The 21,632-nt window shown below is 37.3% G+C and overlaps 1 protein-coding gene across 1 annotated transcript; it reads left to right on the forward strand.

The window, feature by feature from the left end:
* Positions 1-6,517: 6,517 nt before the first annotated feature.
* Positions 6,518-7,162, forward strand: LOC125857870 (uncharacterized). Its single transcript, XM_049537521.1, has one exon. It carries the CDS (start codon positions 6,518-6,520, stop codon positions 7,160-7,162), a length of 645 nt encoding a protein of 214 aa, XP_049393478.1.
* The last annotated feature ends 14,470 nt before the right edge of the window (positions 7,163-21,632 follow it).

Genomic DNA, 21,632 nt, shown 5'->3' on the forward strand with positions numbered 1-21,632 from the left:
CCTCCTATGTGCTGGTATAGAAATGGTATTTTCAAAAGCAAGTTTGCTGAATCCTCCTCTTAGTCAGTTAAAGTCAATTGTGTCATTTAAGTTCACAAGTAATGCATTGATGTTACATAGCTCCTTATGTTATTGTTACTGCCTTGAAGTATTATTTTCATGTCTTCTACTACTGGTCCGTAGTTCCAAATATAAAAAATGATTATGACCATCAAAATAGCAATCTCAAAGATTAAAGAATCTAAGTAAAGCAATTTGTATAATTAAGGGTGGCAGCTCAGGAGAGAAAGCCTAGCATGGGCCGATCCCAATTGGTATAGAAGGGTGGCAGCTCAAGGGTAAAAGCCTAGCATGGGTCGATCCCAATTTGTGTAATTATAAGGACCGCATCCCAGGGGTTAAAATTCCTAGCATGGATCATCTTCTACTACCACTGATCAGCTGGTCATTCGTATCACATTCCTTATAAAGATCATCACACACAGAAAGGTAAAGACAAGAATGTAACATAGATGATCCCACAAGAGTTAACAAAGGTGGTCTTCTGTTATGATTTATGCACACATATATTGATACTTGGTTTCATTCAAACTCTTATTTTATATATCTTATTGCCTTACATATTCAGTACATTTTCTTGTACTGACATCCCTCGCGGGGAGGGACACTGCATTTCATGTTGCAGGCACAGGTACTTCAACTAGTAGACCTCCTCGATGGGAGCACATGACACTCAGCTACTTTTGGTGAGCTCCAAATTGATTTGGAGCTTTACTGAGTCCTTGGTAGATTCATTTTGGGTATTGTATCGTAGTTAAGAGTAAGAAGGGGTCTATCCCGACCTACTCTAAGGTTTTCTATCTTTTAGAGGCTTTGTAGACTTATGTTTATGGTTCAGTTGCGTCTTAACAAGTTGTGGCCTCAACGGCCAAGTCTTGTATATAAGTTTTGGGTCTACTTATGTTGGTTTGTATCGCTGCATCCTATGTGAACTTGTCACAAGATTGTCATAGTTATATGCATAGTAAGCACAGGTTACATGTTGGTTTTCTCGGGCCTTTAGGGCATCGGGTGCCTGTCCGTCTTAATGGGATTTGAGACGTGACAAAAGTGGTATCAGAGCAAGTCATCCTAGGGAGTCTATAAAGCCATGTCTGTGTATTGTCTTTCTTATGGATGTGTTATGCACCACATTTATAAACAGGAGGCTACGGGACATGTAGGAGTTGTCTCATTTGTTTTATTTCTTAGATCCTGTGATAGAACCAGTGTTGTAGGCGAATCATATCTAATTTCTAAAATGTTTTATCATAGGAAGGATGTCGGTTACGAGAAGGAGCAAAAGTACTAGTAAGCGAGTAGATGTGGCTGCCCAAGAAGGATCCAGCCAACCACCACCTAGTCAAGTTGTTCAAGGTGAGGCTCAAGATGAGTCTCTCTCACAGACTTCCCCGACCCCTCCATCTCCAGAAGATCTAAGGAGGGAAGTTGCACCTCCAGAACCCCCTATTAATGCTACTGAGCAAGATTTGAGGAACATGGTCCAATTATTGACTCGTACAGTTGCTGGCCACGGCCAAAGGCAAGAAGGTCCAGTTGCAGGTACTAGTGGTGTAGATAAAGCACCTGGCACGCGGATACGTGATTTCCTTAATTTGGACCCTCCATCATTCACCTAGTCAGATCCTAATGAAAATCCACAAGACTTTATAGATCAAATCCAACGCACTTTTGATGTTATGCATGTAAGTGGTAAAGAAGCGCTCGAGCTAGCAGCATATAGATTAAAGGGTGTGGCTATATTGTGGTATGAAGCTTGGAAGCAATCCAGGGGAACATATGCACCTTCAGCTACATAGAAAGAGTTCAAAAAGGCATTCCTTGACCATTACCTGCCATTGGAGATACGAGAGGCCCGTGTGGATTAGTTCTTAAATCTCCACCAAGAAAGTATAAGCGTGAGAGAGTATAGTCTCAAATTTAATTCATTGGCCAGGTATGCTCCTAATGTAGTAGCTACTATGAGGGATAGAGTTCATCAATATGTGGATAGATTAAATTCATATATGGTTAGAGACTGTACCATTGCTTCGTTGAATAAAGATATGGATATAGCAAGGATGTAAGCTTTTGCGCAAAAGTTGGAGGATCAAAGGCAAACAAGAAGGACACAAGAGTCACAAACAGGGCATTCTAAAAGGGCCAGATCCATGGGGCAGTTTACACCATCCCAAGGTGAGTTTAGGCCTCGGTTTTTTAATAGACCGCCTAGGCCATCATCTTCCTACTCTATAGCTAGTGCCCCACCTCAGTTTCAAAAGTCTAGGGGCAATTAGTTTGGGCAAAGAGGTGAAAGCCAAGGTTTACGAACAGTGGGGTACCAAGAGCAGGGACGTATGAGCCAATCAAGATCTCCTCGACAGTCTTGTAAACAATGTGGAAGAAATCATTTAAGTGCATGTCGGTTTGGGACAAATGTTTGTTTTTGGTGTGGTACACTAGGTCATATGATGAGAAATTGCCCTCATAGGGGTGTGGGTGGTGTGGCACAACCTACTAGATCGGCTGTTGCATCCTCATCATCAGCACTTTCTTTAGGTAGGGGACAGATGCCTATTGGTCGTGGTAGAAAATCTAGGGGAGCAGCTAGTTCTAGTGGAGTTCAGAATCGCACATATGCTCTCGGGGATCGACAAAATTTAGAAGTCTCACCGGATGTGGTTACAAGTACATTGTCCATCTTTTCACATATTGTATATGTATTAATTGATCTGGGGTCTACACTATCATATGTTACTCCATTGATTGCTGAAAAGTTCAAAAGAACACCAGAATTATTCGTGAAGCCATTTGACGTGTCTACACCGATTGGTTAAGTCTATTATAGCTAGAAGGGTTTATCATAATTGCATTGTAACTATTTGTGATCGTGATACATTGGCTGACCTTGTTGAGCTAGAAATGGTGGATTTTGATGTTATAATGGGTATGGATTGGTTAGCTTCTTGTTATGCCATAGTAGATTGCCGAACTAAGATGTTATATTTCCATTTTCCAAAAGAGGTCGTCCTTGAATGGAAAGGTTATATTGGGACACCAAGAGGTAAATTTATTTCTTATCTTAAGGCAAAGAAGATGATGTCCAAAGGATACATATGTCATCTAGTGAGAGTGAAAAATATAGATGTTGAGCCACCATCTCTTCAATCTATTCCAGTGGTAAATGAATTTCCCGATGTATTTCCTGAAGATCTTCCGGGTTTGCCTCCAGAACGAGAAGTAGAGTTTGGTATTGATGTGATTCCAGATACTCAACCTATATCCATCCCTCCATTTAGAATGGCCCTAGCAGAATTACGGGAGTTGAAGGAGCAATTAAAAGACTTATTAGAAAAAGGATTCATAAGGCCTAGTATGTCCCCATGGGGAGCAGCAGTTTTAATTGTACGCAAGAAAGATGGCTCGTTAAGAATGTATATCGACTACCGGCAGTTGAATAAGGTAACGATTAAGAACAAATATCTCCTCCCTAGAATTGATGATTTGTTTGATCAGTTACAAGGTGCTAGGTGTTTTTCAAAAATCGACCTGAGGTCAGGTTATCACCAAGTGAGGGTCAGAGACAAAGATATACCAAAGACAGCTTTCCGAACACGGTATGGTCATTTTGAGTTTTTAGTCATGTCATTCGGGCTAACGAATGCACCAGCAGTTTTTATGGATTTTATGAATAGGGTGTTCAAACCATTTTTAGATGTGTTCGTGATAGTATTCATAGATGACATTTTGGTGTATTCAAGATNACCAGTTTTAATTGTATGCAAGAAAGATGGCTCGTAAGAATGTATATCGACTACCGGCAGTTGAATAAGGTAACGATTAAGAACAAATATCTCCTCCCTAGAATTGATGATTTGTTTGATCAGTTACAAGGTGCTAGGTGTTTTTCAAAAATCGACCTGAGGTCAGGTTATCACCAAGTGAGGGTCAGAGACAAAGATATACCAAAGACAGCTTTCCGAACACGGTATGGTCATTTTGAGTTTTTAGTCATGTCATTCGGGCTAACGAATGCACCAGCAGTTTTTATGGATTTTATGAATAAGGTGTTCAAACCATTTTTAGATGTGTTCGTGATAGTATTCATAGATGACATTTTGGTGTATTCAAGATCGGACAAGGGCCATGCTAATCACCTGCGACAGGTTTTACAAATTCTTCGTGATCGTAAGTTGTATGCAAAGTTATCTAAATTTGAGTGCTGGTTAAAATTTGTGGCATTCTTAGGTCATTAAGGGTTGATAACCAGAAATAGAAGCTGTGAAAAACTGGCCAAGACCTACAATGCCTACGGAGATCCGTAGTTTCCTTGGATTGGCAGGTTATTACAAAAGGTTTGTTGAAGGATTCTCTTCCATTGTTGCACCCTGAACAAAGCTAACACACAAAGAAACCAAGTTTCAGTGGAGTGATGAATGTGAAAAAAGTTTCTAAGAGCTGAGGAATAAATTAACTTCTACACATGTATTGGTATTTCCAGAAGGAACAGAAGGGTATGCAGTGTATTGTGATGCTTCGAGAGTGGGCCTAGGATGCGTATTGATGCAGCATGGTAAAGTAATAGCTTATGGCTCAAGGCAGTTGTGGCCACATGAGAAAAATTATCCAACTCATGATATAGAGATAGCAGCAGTTGTATTTGCTTAGAAGATACTACTTGTAGGGAATTCATGTTGACCTATACACTGATCACAAGAGTTTGCAATATATCATTAAGAAAAAGGACCTAAATCTGAGGCAGAGAAGTTGGATGGAGCTATTAAAAGATTATGGCATTGATATCTTGTATTATCCCGGGAAAGCAAATGTAGTAGCTAATGCGTTAAGTCGTCAAATAATGGCAAGCACTTATGGGCAGTCTGTGGAAAGACAAGGAATAACAAAGGATCTATGTCAACTAGCTAGGTTTGGGGTTCACCTTCTTGAATCTCCAGACGAAGGGGTTATTGTGCAAAATGCGGCAGAATCCTCATTAGTAGTGGAAGTGAAAGAGAAGTAGTACACTGATCCTATTCTATTAAAGCTTAAGGAGAATGTACAACAGGGTATGACAAAGGCATTTGAGCTTACGCAAGAGGGAGTACTTCGATGTCAAAACAGATTGTGTGTACCTAATGTAGATGAATTAAGAAAGAGGATTATGATAGAAGCGCATCATTTGAGATATTTTGTCCATCCAGGGTCNTGTGATGCTTCGGGAGTGGGCCTAGGATGTGTATTGATGCAGCATGGTAAAGTAAAAGCTTATGGCTCAAGGCAGTTGCGGCCACATGAGAAAAATTATCCAACTGATGATATAGAGATAGCAGCAGTTGTATTTCCTTAGAAGATACTACTTGTATGGAATTCATGTTGACCTATACACTGATCACAAGAGTTTGCAATATATCATTAAGAAAAAGGACCTAAATCTGAGGCAGAGAAGTTGGATGGAGCTATTAAAAGATTATGGCATTGATATCTTGTATTATCCCGGGAAAGCAAATGTAGTAGCTAATGCGTTAAGTCGTCAAATAATGGCAAGCACTTATGGGCAGTCTGTGGAAAGACAAGGAATAACAAAGGATCTATGTCAACTAGCTAGGTTTGGGGTTCACCTTCTTGAATCTCCAGACGAAGGGGTTATTGTGCAAAATGCGGCAGAATCCTCATTAGTGGTGGAAGTGAAAGAGAAGTAGTACACTGATCCTATTCTATTAAAGCTTAAGGAGAATGTACAACAGGGTATGACAAAGGCATTTGAGCTTACGCAAGAGGGAGTACTTCGATGTCAAAACAGATTGTGTGTACCTAATGTAGATGAATTAAGAAAGAGGATTATGATAGAAGCGCATCATTTGAGATATTTTGTCCATCCAGGGTCAATTAAAATGTATCATGACTTGAAAGAAATGTATTAGTGGGGGACATGAAGAAGAACATTGCAGAATTCGTGGCTCAATGTCCAAATTGTCAACAAGTAAAAGTAGAGCACCAAAAGCCCGGAGGTTATATATCGTGTATAGAACTTCCAATTTGGAAGTGGGACATGATCAACATGGATTTTGTCACTGGTTTGCCGCGTTCATTTCGGAAGTTTGATTCTATATGGGTAATTGTTGATACACTGACCAAATTAGCGCACTTTTTGTCGGTCAAGACTACTTATATAGTCGAAGAATATGCGAGGTTGTATATTAAAGAGATAGTTTGTCTACATGGAGTGCCAATCTCTATTATATCGAACAGGAGAGCTCAATTCACTGCAAATTTTTGAAAGTCATTTTAGAAGAGTTTAGGAACACAAGTGAATTTAAGTACAGCCTTTCATCCTCAAACAGACAGTCAGGCAGAGCGTACAATTCAAACACTTGAGGATATGTTGCGAGCTTGTATATTGGACTTCAAAGGTAGTTGGGATGATCATTTGCCATTGATCGAGTTTGCATACAACAATAGCTACCATTCAAGTATTAAAATGGCACCTTATGAAGCTTTATATGGTAAAAAATGTAGATCCCCAATTGGCTGGTTCGAAAAAGGTGAAACTGCCTTATTTGGGCCAGATCTTGTTCATCAGGCTACGGAAAAAGTCAAAGTGATACAGCAGCGGCTAGAAACAGCTCAAAGTCGACATAAATCATATGCGGATGTTAGAAGGAGAGGACTAGAAGTTTCTATAGGGGATTGGGTGTTCTTGAAGGTGTCACCAATGAAAAGGGTAATGAGGTTTGGTAAAAAGGGAAAGTTGAGTCCACACTATATAGGGCCATATAAGGTTATCCGAAGAATTGGCCAAGTTGCGTATGAGTTAGAGTTACCTCAAGAGCTTTCAACCGTTCATCCAGTGTTTCATGTCTCAATGCTTCGAAAATGCGTAGGTGACCCATCATGTATTACTCCTACTGAAGATGTACAAGTTACGAGAGATCTCACTTATGAAGAAGTACCCATTGCTATTCTGGATCGACAAGTTAGGAAGTTAAGAAATAAAGAAGTAGCTTCTGTAAGAATATTATGGAGGAACCAACAAGTAGAAGAAGTCACATGGAAAGCGGAAGAAGCAATGAAATTGAAGTATCGTCATTTCTTTCAGATAAATGAGAAGGATGAAGATGCATAGTTGAGGTGTTGACAAGTAAGTAAAAGTCTATATGTATTATGTGATTATTCGTAGTACTAACTTAGGCTTGAACCTGTTTAGGTTGGATAACCACGCTAACATTCGAGGACGAATGTTTTAAGGGGGGAAGGATGTAACAGCCTGTAATACGCATATGCTTGTTATATCTAGTGATACTTGACATAGCCTTATAGTATAGGTGAGGGACCATGATTCTTATATGATTAGGGTTGGTTTAAACTAGCTCGGAAGGTGATGTGATGCCTTGCACGTTTCAGCATGTGTACTACAACTTAACTCTAACGGGAGTATTTAAAGAGACAGTAAGGTGGTAATTGAGCTTAAAGTTGAAAGTTAATTGCTAAGTGAAAGAAAAGGGGATTAATATTTAGAAAACGGAATAAAATAAGTGAGTTTCTTGCATGACTTAACTAAGTTAGCAGGTGACAAGTAGGTCCATCACCTACTTTGACTTATTGACCAGTCCAAAGGACCAAGTTGATGCATCACCTACTTGAGCTATATGGATCTAGTTTAAAAGGCCAAGGTTTATGGATCAGATTTGGGCCTATGCTAATGGACTCACTTGAGGCCCAAACTAAGTTAAATAAAAGGAAAATTAAATTTAAGCCCAGCATCCAAATCTGTCAAGGCCCAATATTTAAGCCCAAGTCAAAGCAAGTAAGTGCATCACCTACTTGACCAATTAGTGGCAGAAAATGAAGCTTTCTAGTAGATATTCTTAAAGGTGAAGAAAGCTCAATATAAAGATATATTGGCTGCTATTCTAACTCATTTTAACACACATTATTGAGGATTAATTCCAGCTCTTTCTCTCTCTTTTCTCTTAAAGATTAAACAGCAGCCTTAAAGTTCTTCTAGGGTTCTTGAAGAAACCCTCATCTCTGCAAGACAAAGTAAGTGAAAACACTTACGGATTTAGCTTAATTCTGTCATGGATGATTAGGAAAACATGTTATTCATGCTCAAGTATAGGTATAAAGGCATAATATTTCCAAAAGTTATTGCTCACTTCCTTGGTTATTAAGATACTTTCTCTTCTTCTTTGGTTTAAGTGTGAAGGGAAGTTGAAGTTCTAGAGGAATTCAAGTTATAAGGAGCAATTGCAGAAATTGAGGTAAGGTGACTGCTCCATTTTCTTCCTCCTTATGTATGAGTTTGAGTGAGGAATTATGGGTGTGTTGTCATAAAGAACTCAAGGGGGTGGTGAGTTCAATAATTGGTTGTATGATAAAGAATATTTGAGGTTGTTTTATGTGTATTGTTGTTGGTGCAGTTTGGGTAATCTTGGAAAAGGATATATAATATATGTATTGGGCAGAGAAGGAGGGTGTGGTGATACACATTATTTTAAGGGCTATATGGGCTCATTATCCATCAAAGTTAGCTATTATTTTACGAGGCTCACGGTGTGATAGCTGCTAATTTAAATTTATCATGACTTATATTGTAGATTAAAACCTGAAAGGGGAGGCTGAATTGTGATAGTTGTATTGATGAGAAGATAAGGTATGTAAGGCTATTCGATTCAATATTCTTTGAAATGAAATCTGATACTTGAGATTAATATCAATAAGTGAATTTCCTAAGTTCTATTCGTAGTAAAGGAAACATAGTGGCAGCGTATGATCTCCAAATAGCTAACAATATTCCCCCCTGTCCTTAGTGTATAGAATTACTTCATTATATGTTCAGTACTCTATACTTGTGTAATTATCCTCCTATATGCTGGTATAGAAATGGTATTTTCAAAAGCAAGTTTGTTGAATCCTCCTCTTAGTCAGTTGAAGTCAATTGTGTCATTTAAGCTCACAAGTAATGCATTGATGTTACATAGCTCCTTATGACATTGTTATTGCCTTGAAGTATTATTTTCATGTCTTCTACTACTGGTCCATAGTTCCAAATATCAAAAATGATTATGACCACCAAACTAGCAATCTCAAATATTAAAGAATCTAAGTAAAACAATTTGTATAATTAAGGGTGGCAGCTCAGGAGAGAAAGCCTAGTATGGGCCGATCCCATTTAGTATAGAAGGGTGGCAGCTCAGGGGCGAAAGCCTAGCATGGGCCAATCCCGATTTTTGTAATTATGAGGACCGCATCCCAGGGGTTAAAATTCCTAGCATGGGTCATCCTCTTCTACCACTGATCAGCTGGTCATTCGTATCACATTCCTTATAAAGATCATCACACACATAAAGGTAAAGACAAGAATGTAACATAGATGATCCCACAAGAGATAACAAAGGTGGTCTTCTATTTTGATTTATGCACACATATGTTGATATTTGGTTTCATTCAAACTCTTATTTTATATATCTTATTGCCTTACATATTCAGTACATTTTCTCGTGCTGATGTCCCTCACGGGGGAAATTGCATTTCATGCTGCAGGCACAGGTACTTCAGCAAGTAGACCTCATCGGTAGGAGAACACGACACTCAGCTACTTTTGGTGAGCTCTAGATTGATTTGATGCTTTACTGAGTCCTTGGTAGATTCATTTTGGCTATTGTATCGTAGTTGAGAGTAAGGTGGGGTCTTTCCCGACCTACTCTAAGGTTTTCTATCTTTTAGAGGCTTTGTAGACTTATGTTTATGGTTTAGTTGCATCTTAACAAGTTGTGGCCTCAACGGCCAAGTCTTGTCTATAAGTTTTGGGTCTACTTATGTTGGTTCGTATCGTTGCATCTTATGTGAACCTATCACAAGATTGTCATAGTTATATGCATAGTAAGCATATGTTACATATTGGTTAGCTTGGACCTTTAGGGCATCTCGTGCCTGTCCGTCTTAATGGGATTTGAGACATGACACGTAGATCAAGTACTGGACCATGAAATAGTTTGTCTTTTCACTAAACACTTCTGCAGCTTGTAGGTCTTCCTACAGTCCGTAACCACCGACCTTAGAAACCAACATTTACCCTCAAAATTTCACTATGTATGGGACTCTCCTATGAGACCTATCTATGACTCGTACAAAGAATGATGGGTCGTCCTGGTGAACCTTACAAATGGTACTGAGACTTGTTGTTAGAAAAATTATTTTCTCCTTTCTATAGATGCCATCTATGGCCCATAGAAGCTTTTATGGTTCGTAGATAGGATCTGCAGACACATCCTACAACCCAAAAACTTATATTCTTCCTTTTCAAAAATTGGAGTTGTTACAATATATCCCCCTTGGGAACATTGGTTCTCGAATGGGATTCAAGGAACCATAAGAAGGATAGGGGAAGATATCTAACTTCCCAACATGAATACAACTTCAATAAAATTAACAATATCAGGGAGGAACATCAACTCTATGCTTAACCATACTCAAAACATCATTTCATAAGGTATACATGCAATTCATACTCAATTCACATAATCAAAAAGCAATCAATGAAGCTAAATCAAAATCTCAAAAGCAAGTTTTTAATGAGTATACATGCATGAGAAAACATGAGAATGAGTAAGACATGAGGATGGACCATGAGGAACTAAATACCTCAAGCTAGAGTAGGGTCGGAGGGAACTAGATGGGGCTAATGGGACATCATATCAGCCTCAGCCTCCCATGTAGAACCCTCAACCCATTGATTCCTCCACAAGATCTTTACGGATATAACTTTCTTATTTCTCAACTTCTTAACTTGTCGATCTAATATCTCAACAGGTACCTCCTCATAAGAAATACTCTCTTTTATACTAAGACTCTCCAATGGTACAATGGTTGTCGGATCACCAACACATTTCTTCAACGAGATATGGAAAACCCGATGTACCGATGCTAAGTCATTAGGCAAATAAAGTTCATGAGAAACTTTACCAATACGCCTCAATACTTGATATGGGCCAATATAACAAGGACTAGGCTTGTCTTTCTTACCAAACCTAATGACACCCTTCATAGGTGAAATTTTCAAGTAAACCCAATCATCTACATCAAACTCAAGATCTCTCCTTCTAACATTGGCAGAAGATTGTTGTTGACTTTGAGCCATTTTCAACCTTTCTCTTATAAGTTGAACCTACTTCATAGCCTCATCTAACAACACGGGACCTATTAAAGCAATCTCACCAACTTCAAACCAACCTATAGGAGATCTACACCTCCTACCATAACCTCAAAGGTGCGGAACCATTAAGAGGAGGGATATTAGTGCAAGAAAGGTTAAAAATCAATTATTTTTAATCTACGTCTGTCATTCTTCGCCCTCATTGAGACAAAAGTTTGTACTCAGAGCTCATCAACAGTTGTTTGGTGCCCAAGTATGCTAGGACTTTTTAACTAAGTTGTTAGACTTGTCTTTATATATTTATAATCTTGTAGGTTGTCGGGAGATTAGAGGTATAGGTGTACGAGTGTGGAGCCTAGATTGTTAAATTTGTGGTTAGTTGTGGTTAGGGTGAGAATGGATTTTCTTAGTTAATATTGATATTATGATGATTGTTAGGTATTGACTTGGGAAGGTGATTGTAGGAAATCAGATTACGATCATAAATCATTTATGAAGGAATCACTCCGAGTAGGTGATGATTGTTTGATCCTCTTAATGTTTTGTTGTTACCAATTACATGCAATGAATGTGTTTATTTGATGTACAAGTGTGACTTGTATTCAATGAGGTTGTGATGTGTGATTTCTGGTTGGCTCGAATATCATGCATGATATAGGATATCTCATGGTTGTCTTGGGTATGACACTAGTACATACTAATATTTGGCACGGGTACCACACCTGGTAAACTAAAATTTTATGTGTGAGTTTCATAAGAGAACCGAGTTTACTTTTCCGTAGTGTAATTGTTTCTTATTGGTTCCGTGAGTGAATCAGGTTTATTTATTATGTTGTATTTATCACGTTTATCCCTAGGAGGTCGGTTTGACATATTTAAATATTGGGTTGGTCCGCGTGTAGACCAGGATTGCATCTTAATTATTTTATTAATGTTTTATGGATCCTTGCTGGTCTAGGCAATCTGAAAGGTGTAATGAACCAAGTTTGGGTGATTGTTATGTTTTTTAACATGTCTCGGGTGGTTGTTAAGTCAGGGTGTAGACATGAGAACTTGTGGGAGACTAATAGACTAGTTAACATAATTAGTAGTGATCTTGCATTTGAGAAATCTCTATGTGGTAGAAGGGTTAAATTGTATTTTTTATGAGAATGGAATGGCTAAGAGGGTGGAGTTGGCAAGAGAAGGAGGTGGGGTGACTTGAGATAGAGTGTATGAGTTCCAAGGTAATATTTCTTGTAGAAAGAGTGGTGATTGAAGGATCGGGGTCCTAATTATATCTCTAAGCTTCATGTTTCTTTGATTATTTGCATGATATTATGTGGTGGATTCGAGTCGATCGATGATGCCCACAAGTACGTGTTGTATCTACTAATACTACTTTCACCATGCTACTTGACATAATTACTATGTTGAGTTACAAATTAAATGGAGAATGTGTAATTAGTTAATATGTAATACTAAACATTTTTATGTTCAACAATTTTGATGAACTTTTTCTCTTATCCTTATGAATATTTTCATAGATTAAATCAACAAAAAAATTTGAATATTATTGCACAAAACATAAAATCTTCAAGTAATTTATGATGGATGAAATAAACTTTCTTCCCTGTAGACCTTCTAATAAACAACAGTGGATCAAATAATATAAATATTCAATTGAAAATATAATAAAAATCTAAATATAATGAATCAAATAAGAAATAATATTTTTTATATTTTTGACAATTTTCACGCATCATCATCATCAACAACAACAACAACAAATGTAATGAAACAACCTCAATTTTATTAAAATGCATATGCCTGTGAATTTATTACATCTTATGACATTTTTCTCTCAAAAGTTAACTCTTTGTCATTTTGGGTATGAGCGTATCCAAATTATTGGAGGCATACTTGGAAGTTGGAGTGGTAAAGTGGTGGTGTAGTAGAATTGGTCCTTCTGGAACTTCACGTTGATATTCCTTCAAGTTTTTGGAAGTTTTTAACACTACTAAAGATCGAGAAATTCCTTTGATTTTAAATGATTTGATAGAAACATTCTCAATTCTAATTGATGTAACATCTACTGATGTATTGAGTAGGAGAAGAACAACAACAAACATAAGGAAATGAAAGTCATTCATGATGAAGCTGAAAATAATATATGATTTTACTTCTTATGTGTTGATTTTTTCTTTTATGACTCATTCTTTATATAGTGGTTCAAACTTTTTTATTATGTCAATAGAATAAATTGACTTAGATTTTATTACCAAAGAAATATAAAATATTATTAAATCTATTAATAAAAAGATTTATGTAATCTCAAATCACAAAGACCTCGTTAAGGTATACATTTGATAAATAATTGATTAAGTTATATATACTAAAATTTCTTGATATATTTTTTGTATATTTGTCCATATATCAATAAAAGCCCGAAACTGCACTATGACACACTAGAAATTAAAGAATTATGATTCAAAATCAAGAAGTAAATAAATATTGGGCCAACACAACAAATTTTGTATAAACTAGTTGTTGACCTTCAATTACTATTCCAATATTAGAATCAATCACTATTTACGGTCTTAATAAGTGCAAATACAATTTTTTAATGGATATTGAAATGTAAATATACTCTGTATTAGTCACTTGTTCGGCCAAAGGATTGGCCTGAACTTCTGGAGCCTCTTGAGGAACTTCTTATTCCACATTCTCATTTGTATTCCTTCTCATGTATGCTCTTCCAGGATCCATATCCTGAAAAGCATCGGATACAGATTAGGAGAGAGACATATAGAGTTAAAATGTAACATCCCACCTTAGAAAGGGTTAAATTTAGAAAGAACTAATTTGGAAAGAGCTGATTTGAGATTTGTTCAAGTTAAGCTTAATTTGTGAGTTTTGGGTCAACTTCAAACAACCATAACTTTCTATATAGGATGAGTTAGGTGGCCCATAAGATATCAAATCAAAGGTCTTTGAATCCTCTTTCCAACGCCACCGAGTTTCTAAATTTCAAGTTTGGATAAGGGAGATATGCCCGTTTGAAGTCAATATGTCCAGTTAAGAAATTTACCCGATTAAATGAAGGGTAATTTGGTCTTTTCCTTACCCCATTAGCTCTAAACATTTTTGGAAATATTTTAGGGGTCTAACTGACTTAGATCAGTTTTCATAATTCAAAATCATACTTAGGATTTTGAGAGGAGTTATAGAGGAGGAAACAAAGAGAAGCTCAAGCGTTCACCAAGATTTCTTACGAATCGATGATTTGTTTCGCCAAATTAAGGTATTTAAGTTTTCATAGTGTTGGGTCCGTTCACCCACACACCATCATATGAATTCCATCTGTAAATTCGTTCTTGAGGTTGAATGATTTGAATTCTTGATGGGTATTCTTGAGGTTTTGTTCTTCATGCTTCATTTATAGAGTTGATGAATTCTTGAGGTGAGGATTTCAATTTTTGAGCGTTGTTCTTGAGAAAAAATGAGTAGATTCTCGTGTACTTGTATTGGGTGATTGAATCTAAGGAAAATTTGAGGAAAACAATTGATTCTAGGCGAATTAGAGTGAGAAAGCGAGAAAAAAAATTCATCGGATCATTCAAGGGAAGGGTTAGGGCGGCACGCCACATATGCGTCAGGAGGGCTGGCACCCTGCACCTGCAGTGCGCACAAATCAGCCCCACTAAGTGGAGGGCTGGCGGGATGTGCCAAGAATGTCAGCCCACTTCTTTTTCTATTCTTCGATCTGTACTTATTCCTTTGAGTCAAGCTATCAATCCTTTCTTAATCCTAGCTATCTAAACTACATTTAATCATCACGAGGTCCTTCATATTATGAATCGTAACTCTTGAATTCATAATTCAACTTCAAGTAAAGATAAAGAGTCAAGTTAGATGGAGTCTTTCGAGTTATTTTGATAAGTCTTTTACATACTTTTACAACTTGTTTTAAGACTTGAAAACTTGAGTATCAGTATGAGGGGAGTTGAGCTTCATTTTTCAAAATAAATATATGGGAACTGAGTATTCCCAAGAGTAATGTTTTTACATTTAAAATGAGAGGAAACATCGATTTCCAAATGAGTTCATGAGGAGTTATGAGTATAATCTATTTTAAGAGAACCTTTGAAGTAATAATCTAAAAGTTTGAGGCTGAGGAAATGTTTTTAAACATATGAGTTGAGTTATATTATTGGGAGTAGTATTCACCGATATGGGGATGAGTTCAAACAACTCAAAGTACTCATAAACTATGTAGCCTACATGGGTAGAAAGGGTCATACTTTTTAGATGATTCCTTATTACTTTTTAAGCATAGATTAGAGGATCCACTTAGTTGAGGATGTCTTATACACCGGTAAGGTATATGACAGTTCTGGCAGTGTAAGTGAGACATTGTATCATCACATAGCTCATAGTGATGGTTGTCGGTTAGATAATCTCTCAAATAAGAGTAAAAGAGTTTATTGCTATATTTTTAAATACATCTGAGTTATTATCTACTGTTTTAAAAGCTTTCTTTATAATGTATCTTTATTGTTGTTATTATATTGAACTGAGTTGAGTACTTCTGAGTTTGAGTATCTTTGAGTGTCTTTGAGTATCTTTGAGTATCCTTGAGTTGAGCTAAGTTGAGCTGAGGTGAGTATGGTTTCCTTTTATCAGTTCAAGCTTGAAGGTTATGTTCACTTTCTCCTTACATGCTCACACATTCCATGTACTTACGTCATTTGGTGTGCATCTTTCATGATGCAGATACTGGTAGCCAAGGTCATCAACAGGCGCTTCGTCGATACCAATGGCAATTTGAGTTAGCTTTGGTGAGCCTCCTTGCTTCCGAAAAATTCCATTTACTTTTCAGCTTTGTTAGGATATCATGGTTCTTTCTCCCAACTTCCATCTTTGGCATTCAGAGGCTTCATAGATAGACCGTAGTAGTTGAAGAGTCTTTCATTTTATTGTTAATGTTTAAGATTTGAGTTGCCTTCTTTTGACTAGTGAATGTTCTAATACATATGAGTCATTTCTTTTAAAGACATTGAGTAAAGTTTTGTTTTGAGTTCATTTGTTGTTGAGTAAGTCTTCCATTAAGAGTTGAGTCAGGCCAAGGGTTCTCTTGGGTCCAGCAATGGTTCTCGAGTGTCGGTCACGTCCAATGTTTAGGCTCAGGGTGTGGCATACATTCTATCACACGACTTTAGAGTAATGAAAGAAGTGGAATTTCTTAAAAATCGTATAGCCTCTCATTCATTAATGTGGCGCGCTTCATATTCATGAACAAGACTCTACTCAACGTGGCTAACAAAACAACATAGGACCTTTCTAAACCTTGCATTCTGAATACCACGTTTGTCACGACCCAAAGTATACCCTAAACATGACATGGTGTATAACCCCGAGAAGCCCTACACAAGCCACTTAGCATATCACACAAGATAATAGAAATAAATATTTCAAAAAAGATAGTTTTATATAATGAAAGATTTTGACAAAAGTAGAAGTCTAACATAAATCTCAATAGCCATCTAATATATCATAAGGAAAGTGGTTGGGACGTAATTCATACATCACATTCAACATCTAAAAATGGAAATGACATAAAGCAATAGAGGTATCTCGATCATCGAATAAGGAGGACTCACCAATCCTTGAAGTCAATGAAACCGACTAGCCACGAGTATGGGAGGTAGGAATGTCGTACCCTACATTAGTGAAATAACTTAGGCACAATTATTTATTAGTACATGGAATGTACTAAGTATGGGGAAATATAAATAAGCATATACATGATATCATGAATGGCTTAAAACATGTAGGGATGATCAGTCTTTGAACATTTAAAGACTTGAAGAATAAATGACATGTGAACCATGAAATATGGTCAAATACATTAACATAAGGGACATAAGAAAACTTTGAAGATACATAGTCATTTTGTGGTATATTAGATTTGACCGATAATAAGACCATGAAGGCTATATCATGGAATTTGGTATATCCGCATACCGAAAGAAGGAAAATCTACTTGTCAGGGTAAAATTTGTACATATCATCATTTGCTAACGTGAGTCCATTAGCTAGGTCATTTAAGATAATTGTACGGAGGCACGTATGTTGGGACTAGAGGTTGCTACTAAAGACTATCCTATTTAAGTCTCCACCGCAAATCTCTATCGGTGATAAGTCTAAATCCCAACGAAATAGATAAAAGTCAAATACCAGTAGAACATAGGAAAGGCAATTATCAATACCAATCCACACTTTTAAAATCAAAACATGGAATAGCTTTTTAAGCATAATTTAGCATGGATGAGAAAAAACTTTTCACCAATGTGAATTTATTGTGAAAAATACCTTTCACAATCATGATCATCATAGTAAGTAAGAAATACTTTCACAGTAGCATTGATGTTTTTCATTCAAAGCATCCCTATATCATTTATAATCATTTAATAAAAACATGCATATCTTCAAAATTCATAGTACAGAGATTCATGGTTTATCATAGTTCATTGTTGAAAAACATGATTTAGGCATTGGTCATTGTAATTTAAACTAAATATCAAGGATTAACATTAAATCATGCATTAGAAGACTTAATCAATATTAATCAATTACAATTGTATGAAACCCACAAAGATTGAATTAAACCCCTAACTTAATAAATTAAAAATTGAATTGATAAATTGGAAATCTTGGGGACCCCATGGAAGAATAGATTCAATGGGTGAATACCCACATACCTTGCTATTCAAAGTCCAAGAAAGATGGTGAATTGGAGATTTAAGTGGAACCCCAGCTCTTCTTCTTCCTTTGGTTGAGATAATTTGGGCAGGATAAACTTGGTTACATTTCCAGAAATAGGAGAAGGGGTTGAAATGGGTAGTTTTAAGTCCTAAAAATCTTATATAGGGTTTAGGGTAGAAGACAAAATGACATAGTATTGTATTAAAACAATTAGAAAAAGACCCAAATTCCCTTTTAAAATAACCGTCGGACTCGACCTATGGTTTTGACCTACGGATCGTAAGACTTTCTACGGTCCGTACTGGACAACCATAGACCAAATACTGAACCATGAAATCGTCTATCTTTTGCCGGAATATTTCTACATCTTGTAGGTCTTCCTATATTCTGTAGCCACCGACCCTAGAAACCACCATTTACCCTCAAAATCTCACTAAGTCTGGGACTCTCCAATGAGACCTATCTATGACTCGTACAAAGAACGATGGGTCGTCCTAGCGAACCTTACAAACGGTATTGAGACTTGTTCTTAGAAAAATTATTTTCCCCCTTCTACATATAACATATATGGCACATAGAAGCTTTTATGATCCATAGATAGGATCCGCAGACACAGCCTACAACCCAAAAACTTATATTCTTCCTTTTCAAAAATTTGAGGTGTTACAATATATCCCCCTTGGGAACATTGGTCATTGAATGGAATTCAAGGAACCTTAAGAAAGGTAGGGGAAGATATCTAAATTCCCAACATGAATGCAACTTCATCAAAATGAACAATATCAAGGAGGAACATCAAATCCAAGCTTAAACATACTCAAAACATCATTTCATAAAGTATGCGTTCAATTCATACTCAATTCACATAATCATAAAGCAATCAATGAAGCTAAATCAAAATCTCAAAAGCAAGTTTTTCACGAGTATGCATGCATGAAAAACATGAGAATGAGTAAGACATAAGGATGGACCGTGAGGAACTAAATACCTCAAGCTAGAATAGGGTTGGAGGTAACTAGATGGGGCTAATGGGACATCATATCGGCCTCAGCCTCCCATGTAGAACCCTCAACCCAGTGATTCCTCCACAAGATCTTTACGGATGTAACTTTCTTATTTCTCAACTTCTTAACTTGCCGGTCTAATATCTCAACAGGTACCTCCTCATAAGAAAGGCTCTCCTTTATACTAAGACTCTTCATGGTACAATGGATGTTAGATCACCAACATATTTCTTCAACGAGATATGGAAAACCAGATGTACCGATGCAAAGTCATTAGGCAAATAAAGTTCTTAAGAAACTTTACCAATACGCCCCAATACTTGATATGGGCCAACATAACGGGGTCTAAGCTTGTCTTTCTTACCAAACCTCATGACACCCTTCATAGGTGAAATTTTCAAGTAAACACAGTCATTTTCATCAAACTCAAGATCTCGTCTTCTAACAATGGCATACGAATTTTGTTAAATTTGATCCCTTTTCAACCTTTCTCTAATAAGTTGAACCTTCTCCATAGCCTCATATACCACTCGGGACCTATCAAAGCAATATCACCAACTTCAAACCAACCTATGGGAGATCTACACCTCCTACCATAAAGAGTTTCAAATGGAATCATACCATTTCTTGAATGATAGTTATTATTATTATTATTATAAGAAAAATTAATCAAAGGCAAATAATCATCCAGATTACACTTTATCACACCTCGAGGTAACTCCCCTAACGTAACACGGGACCTAGGATCACGAGTGACCCCAAGCTAACCCTGAAGCTGGCATAGCATAAGCATTTTGAAAATATCTAAGAAAACATGAACTAATGTGGAAGCTAAATCAATTGATAACTGAAAGTGGGGAATACCCAACTAGTATGAATGTATATAACACACTCGGTTTAATAACAATCGAAGAATTAGACTTAACAATTCAAGTTAATTGTACTACTATGTCCGAAAAGCCTTTACTGATTAGAGTTGATGGGACATTCCACCCAGCTAACTCTAGAAAAATTGAAAACTGAATAAAAGACTAAAACTGAAATGCATGTCTATTGTCCTCGAAGTATGAGGACTCACCACTGGAAAGCTGCTGAATGCGGATCGAGAATCGATCTATGTGTGATCCGGATGCTGAGTACCTAAACCTACATCATGGAAGGATATAGCGCAGAGTATGCATCAGTAATTGGAATGTACTGAGCATGCAGGATATAGATAATAGCTGAACAAAATATATAAGCTGAACAAGGCATAACTGAGCAATGATATAATCTGAACAGGATATAAATGTTGAAATATAACTTAAAAGCTAAGATGACTACAATGACCAAGTACTAATCATGAACATAACATACCGAGATTGAATACTAAAGTATAACCTAAAAACCTGGTCAAATGTACTAGAGTCTGACCGTGGAAGCTACTACTAACTGACATAAAACCATGTGGGCTAAACGTGGAGTCCGATGTATACACCCCATCGAGAGGGCCAAATATACCTTCCCAGGGGTATAAAGGCATGACTGGCGTGATCACTAAATCTAATGCCCAACAAAGGGGACTTATACTCCTACGGAGGCACGTACTTCTGCGACTATAAGGGTACATTGAACCCTAGTCAAACTCGGTGCTAAGTCTACTCCCACTGGATATGACTGTGACTGAAATGTAAGAGAAACAATGAGTAGCTCAAAATACTGACATGTTAACTAAGAATGCAACATTCATGTACTGACAAGGTGACATTTAAAATCAGGAGCATGATTATCTTTTTAACTGAACTAGCAAGTATAATTCATGAACTAAAAGAATTTATACAACTAGGGTTCTGAGTTTCATGCAAGGAACTACGCAAACTTTCCAAGAAACAAGCTAATTCGATTTAGGATACTATAACAGCTAAATCACAACAATTTCCTAAGGCTTTAGAAACCCTAGGTCTAAACAAGATATGGAGAATAAAAGATATGACTGAATTCTAGGGACCTAATGGGTGAAAGGAACCCACTAGTGATATCCCACGTACCTGGTGACGAAATTCATGGAAAAATCCTTTGATTTTGGGGCTGAAACTTGAAGAAAACGTTCTGTTTGTTCTTGAGAGGCTAGTCGACTTTCCTCTTCTTTTTGGCTCAAATTTCGATGAATTTTGGTAAATAATGATTTTGGGTAGGTTCTGACTAGAATACTTGGCTTAAACTAAGTAAAACGATGTAGTTTAGGTGTTAAACGACGTAGTTTAAATGTCCAATGCATTGGAAAAGACTAAAATGACCCTAACTTAAAAGTTGATGAGGCCCTCCCACGGCACAACTAACGGACCGTCAAAGGGACCACGGCCCATCAAGTAGGTCGTGGTTCTTTGACAGTGTCTACTAGTCCCTGGTACTTCCAACTATGGTCCACTTCATGGACCGTGTGAAGGACCACGGGCTGTGAAGGGCACTAAGGTTCTTCCCTTAGGCTGGGGTCTGGTGGTTCTGGATGACGGACCCATCGACAGCCCGTCATCTAGACCACAGCCTGTAGAGGGCTCCGTGGATTGGATGTCTGACCCCTAGTAGCTCTACCTTGCATCCGCGAGCCTTCCCATGGTTTGTATGGGAATCCATGGCTCGTGTAGAGCTACATGGTCCACCATTTCTGGGTGGATGTGAACCACGATGACGGTGACAGAGCGTGGCCC

Source organism: Solanum stenotomum, chromosome 1, assembly GCF_019186545.1.
Source record: "Solanum stenotomum isolate F172 chromosome 1, ASM1918654v1, whole genome shotgun sequence".
NCBI lineage: Eukaryota > Viridiplantae > Streptophyta > Magnoliopsida > Solanales > Solanaceae > Solanum > Solanum stenotomum.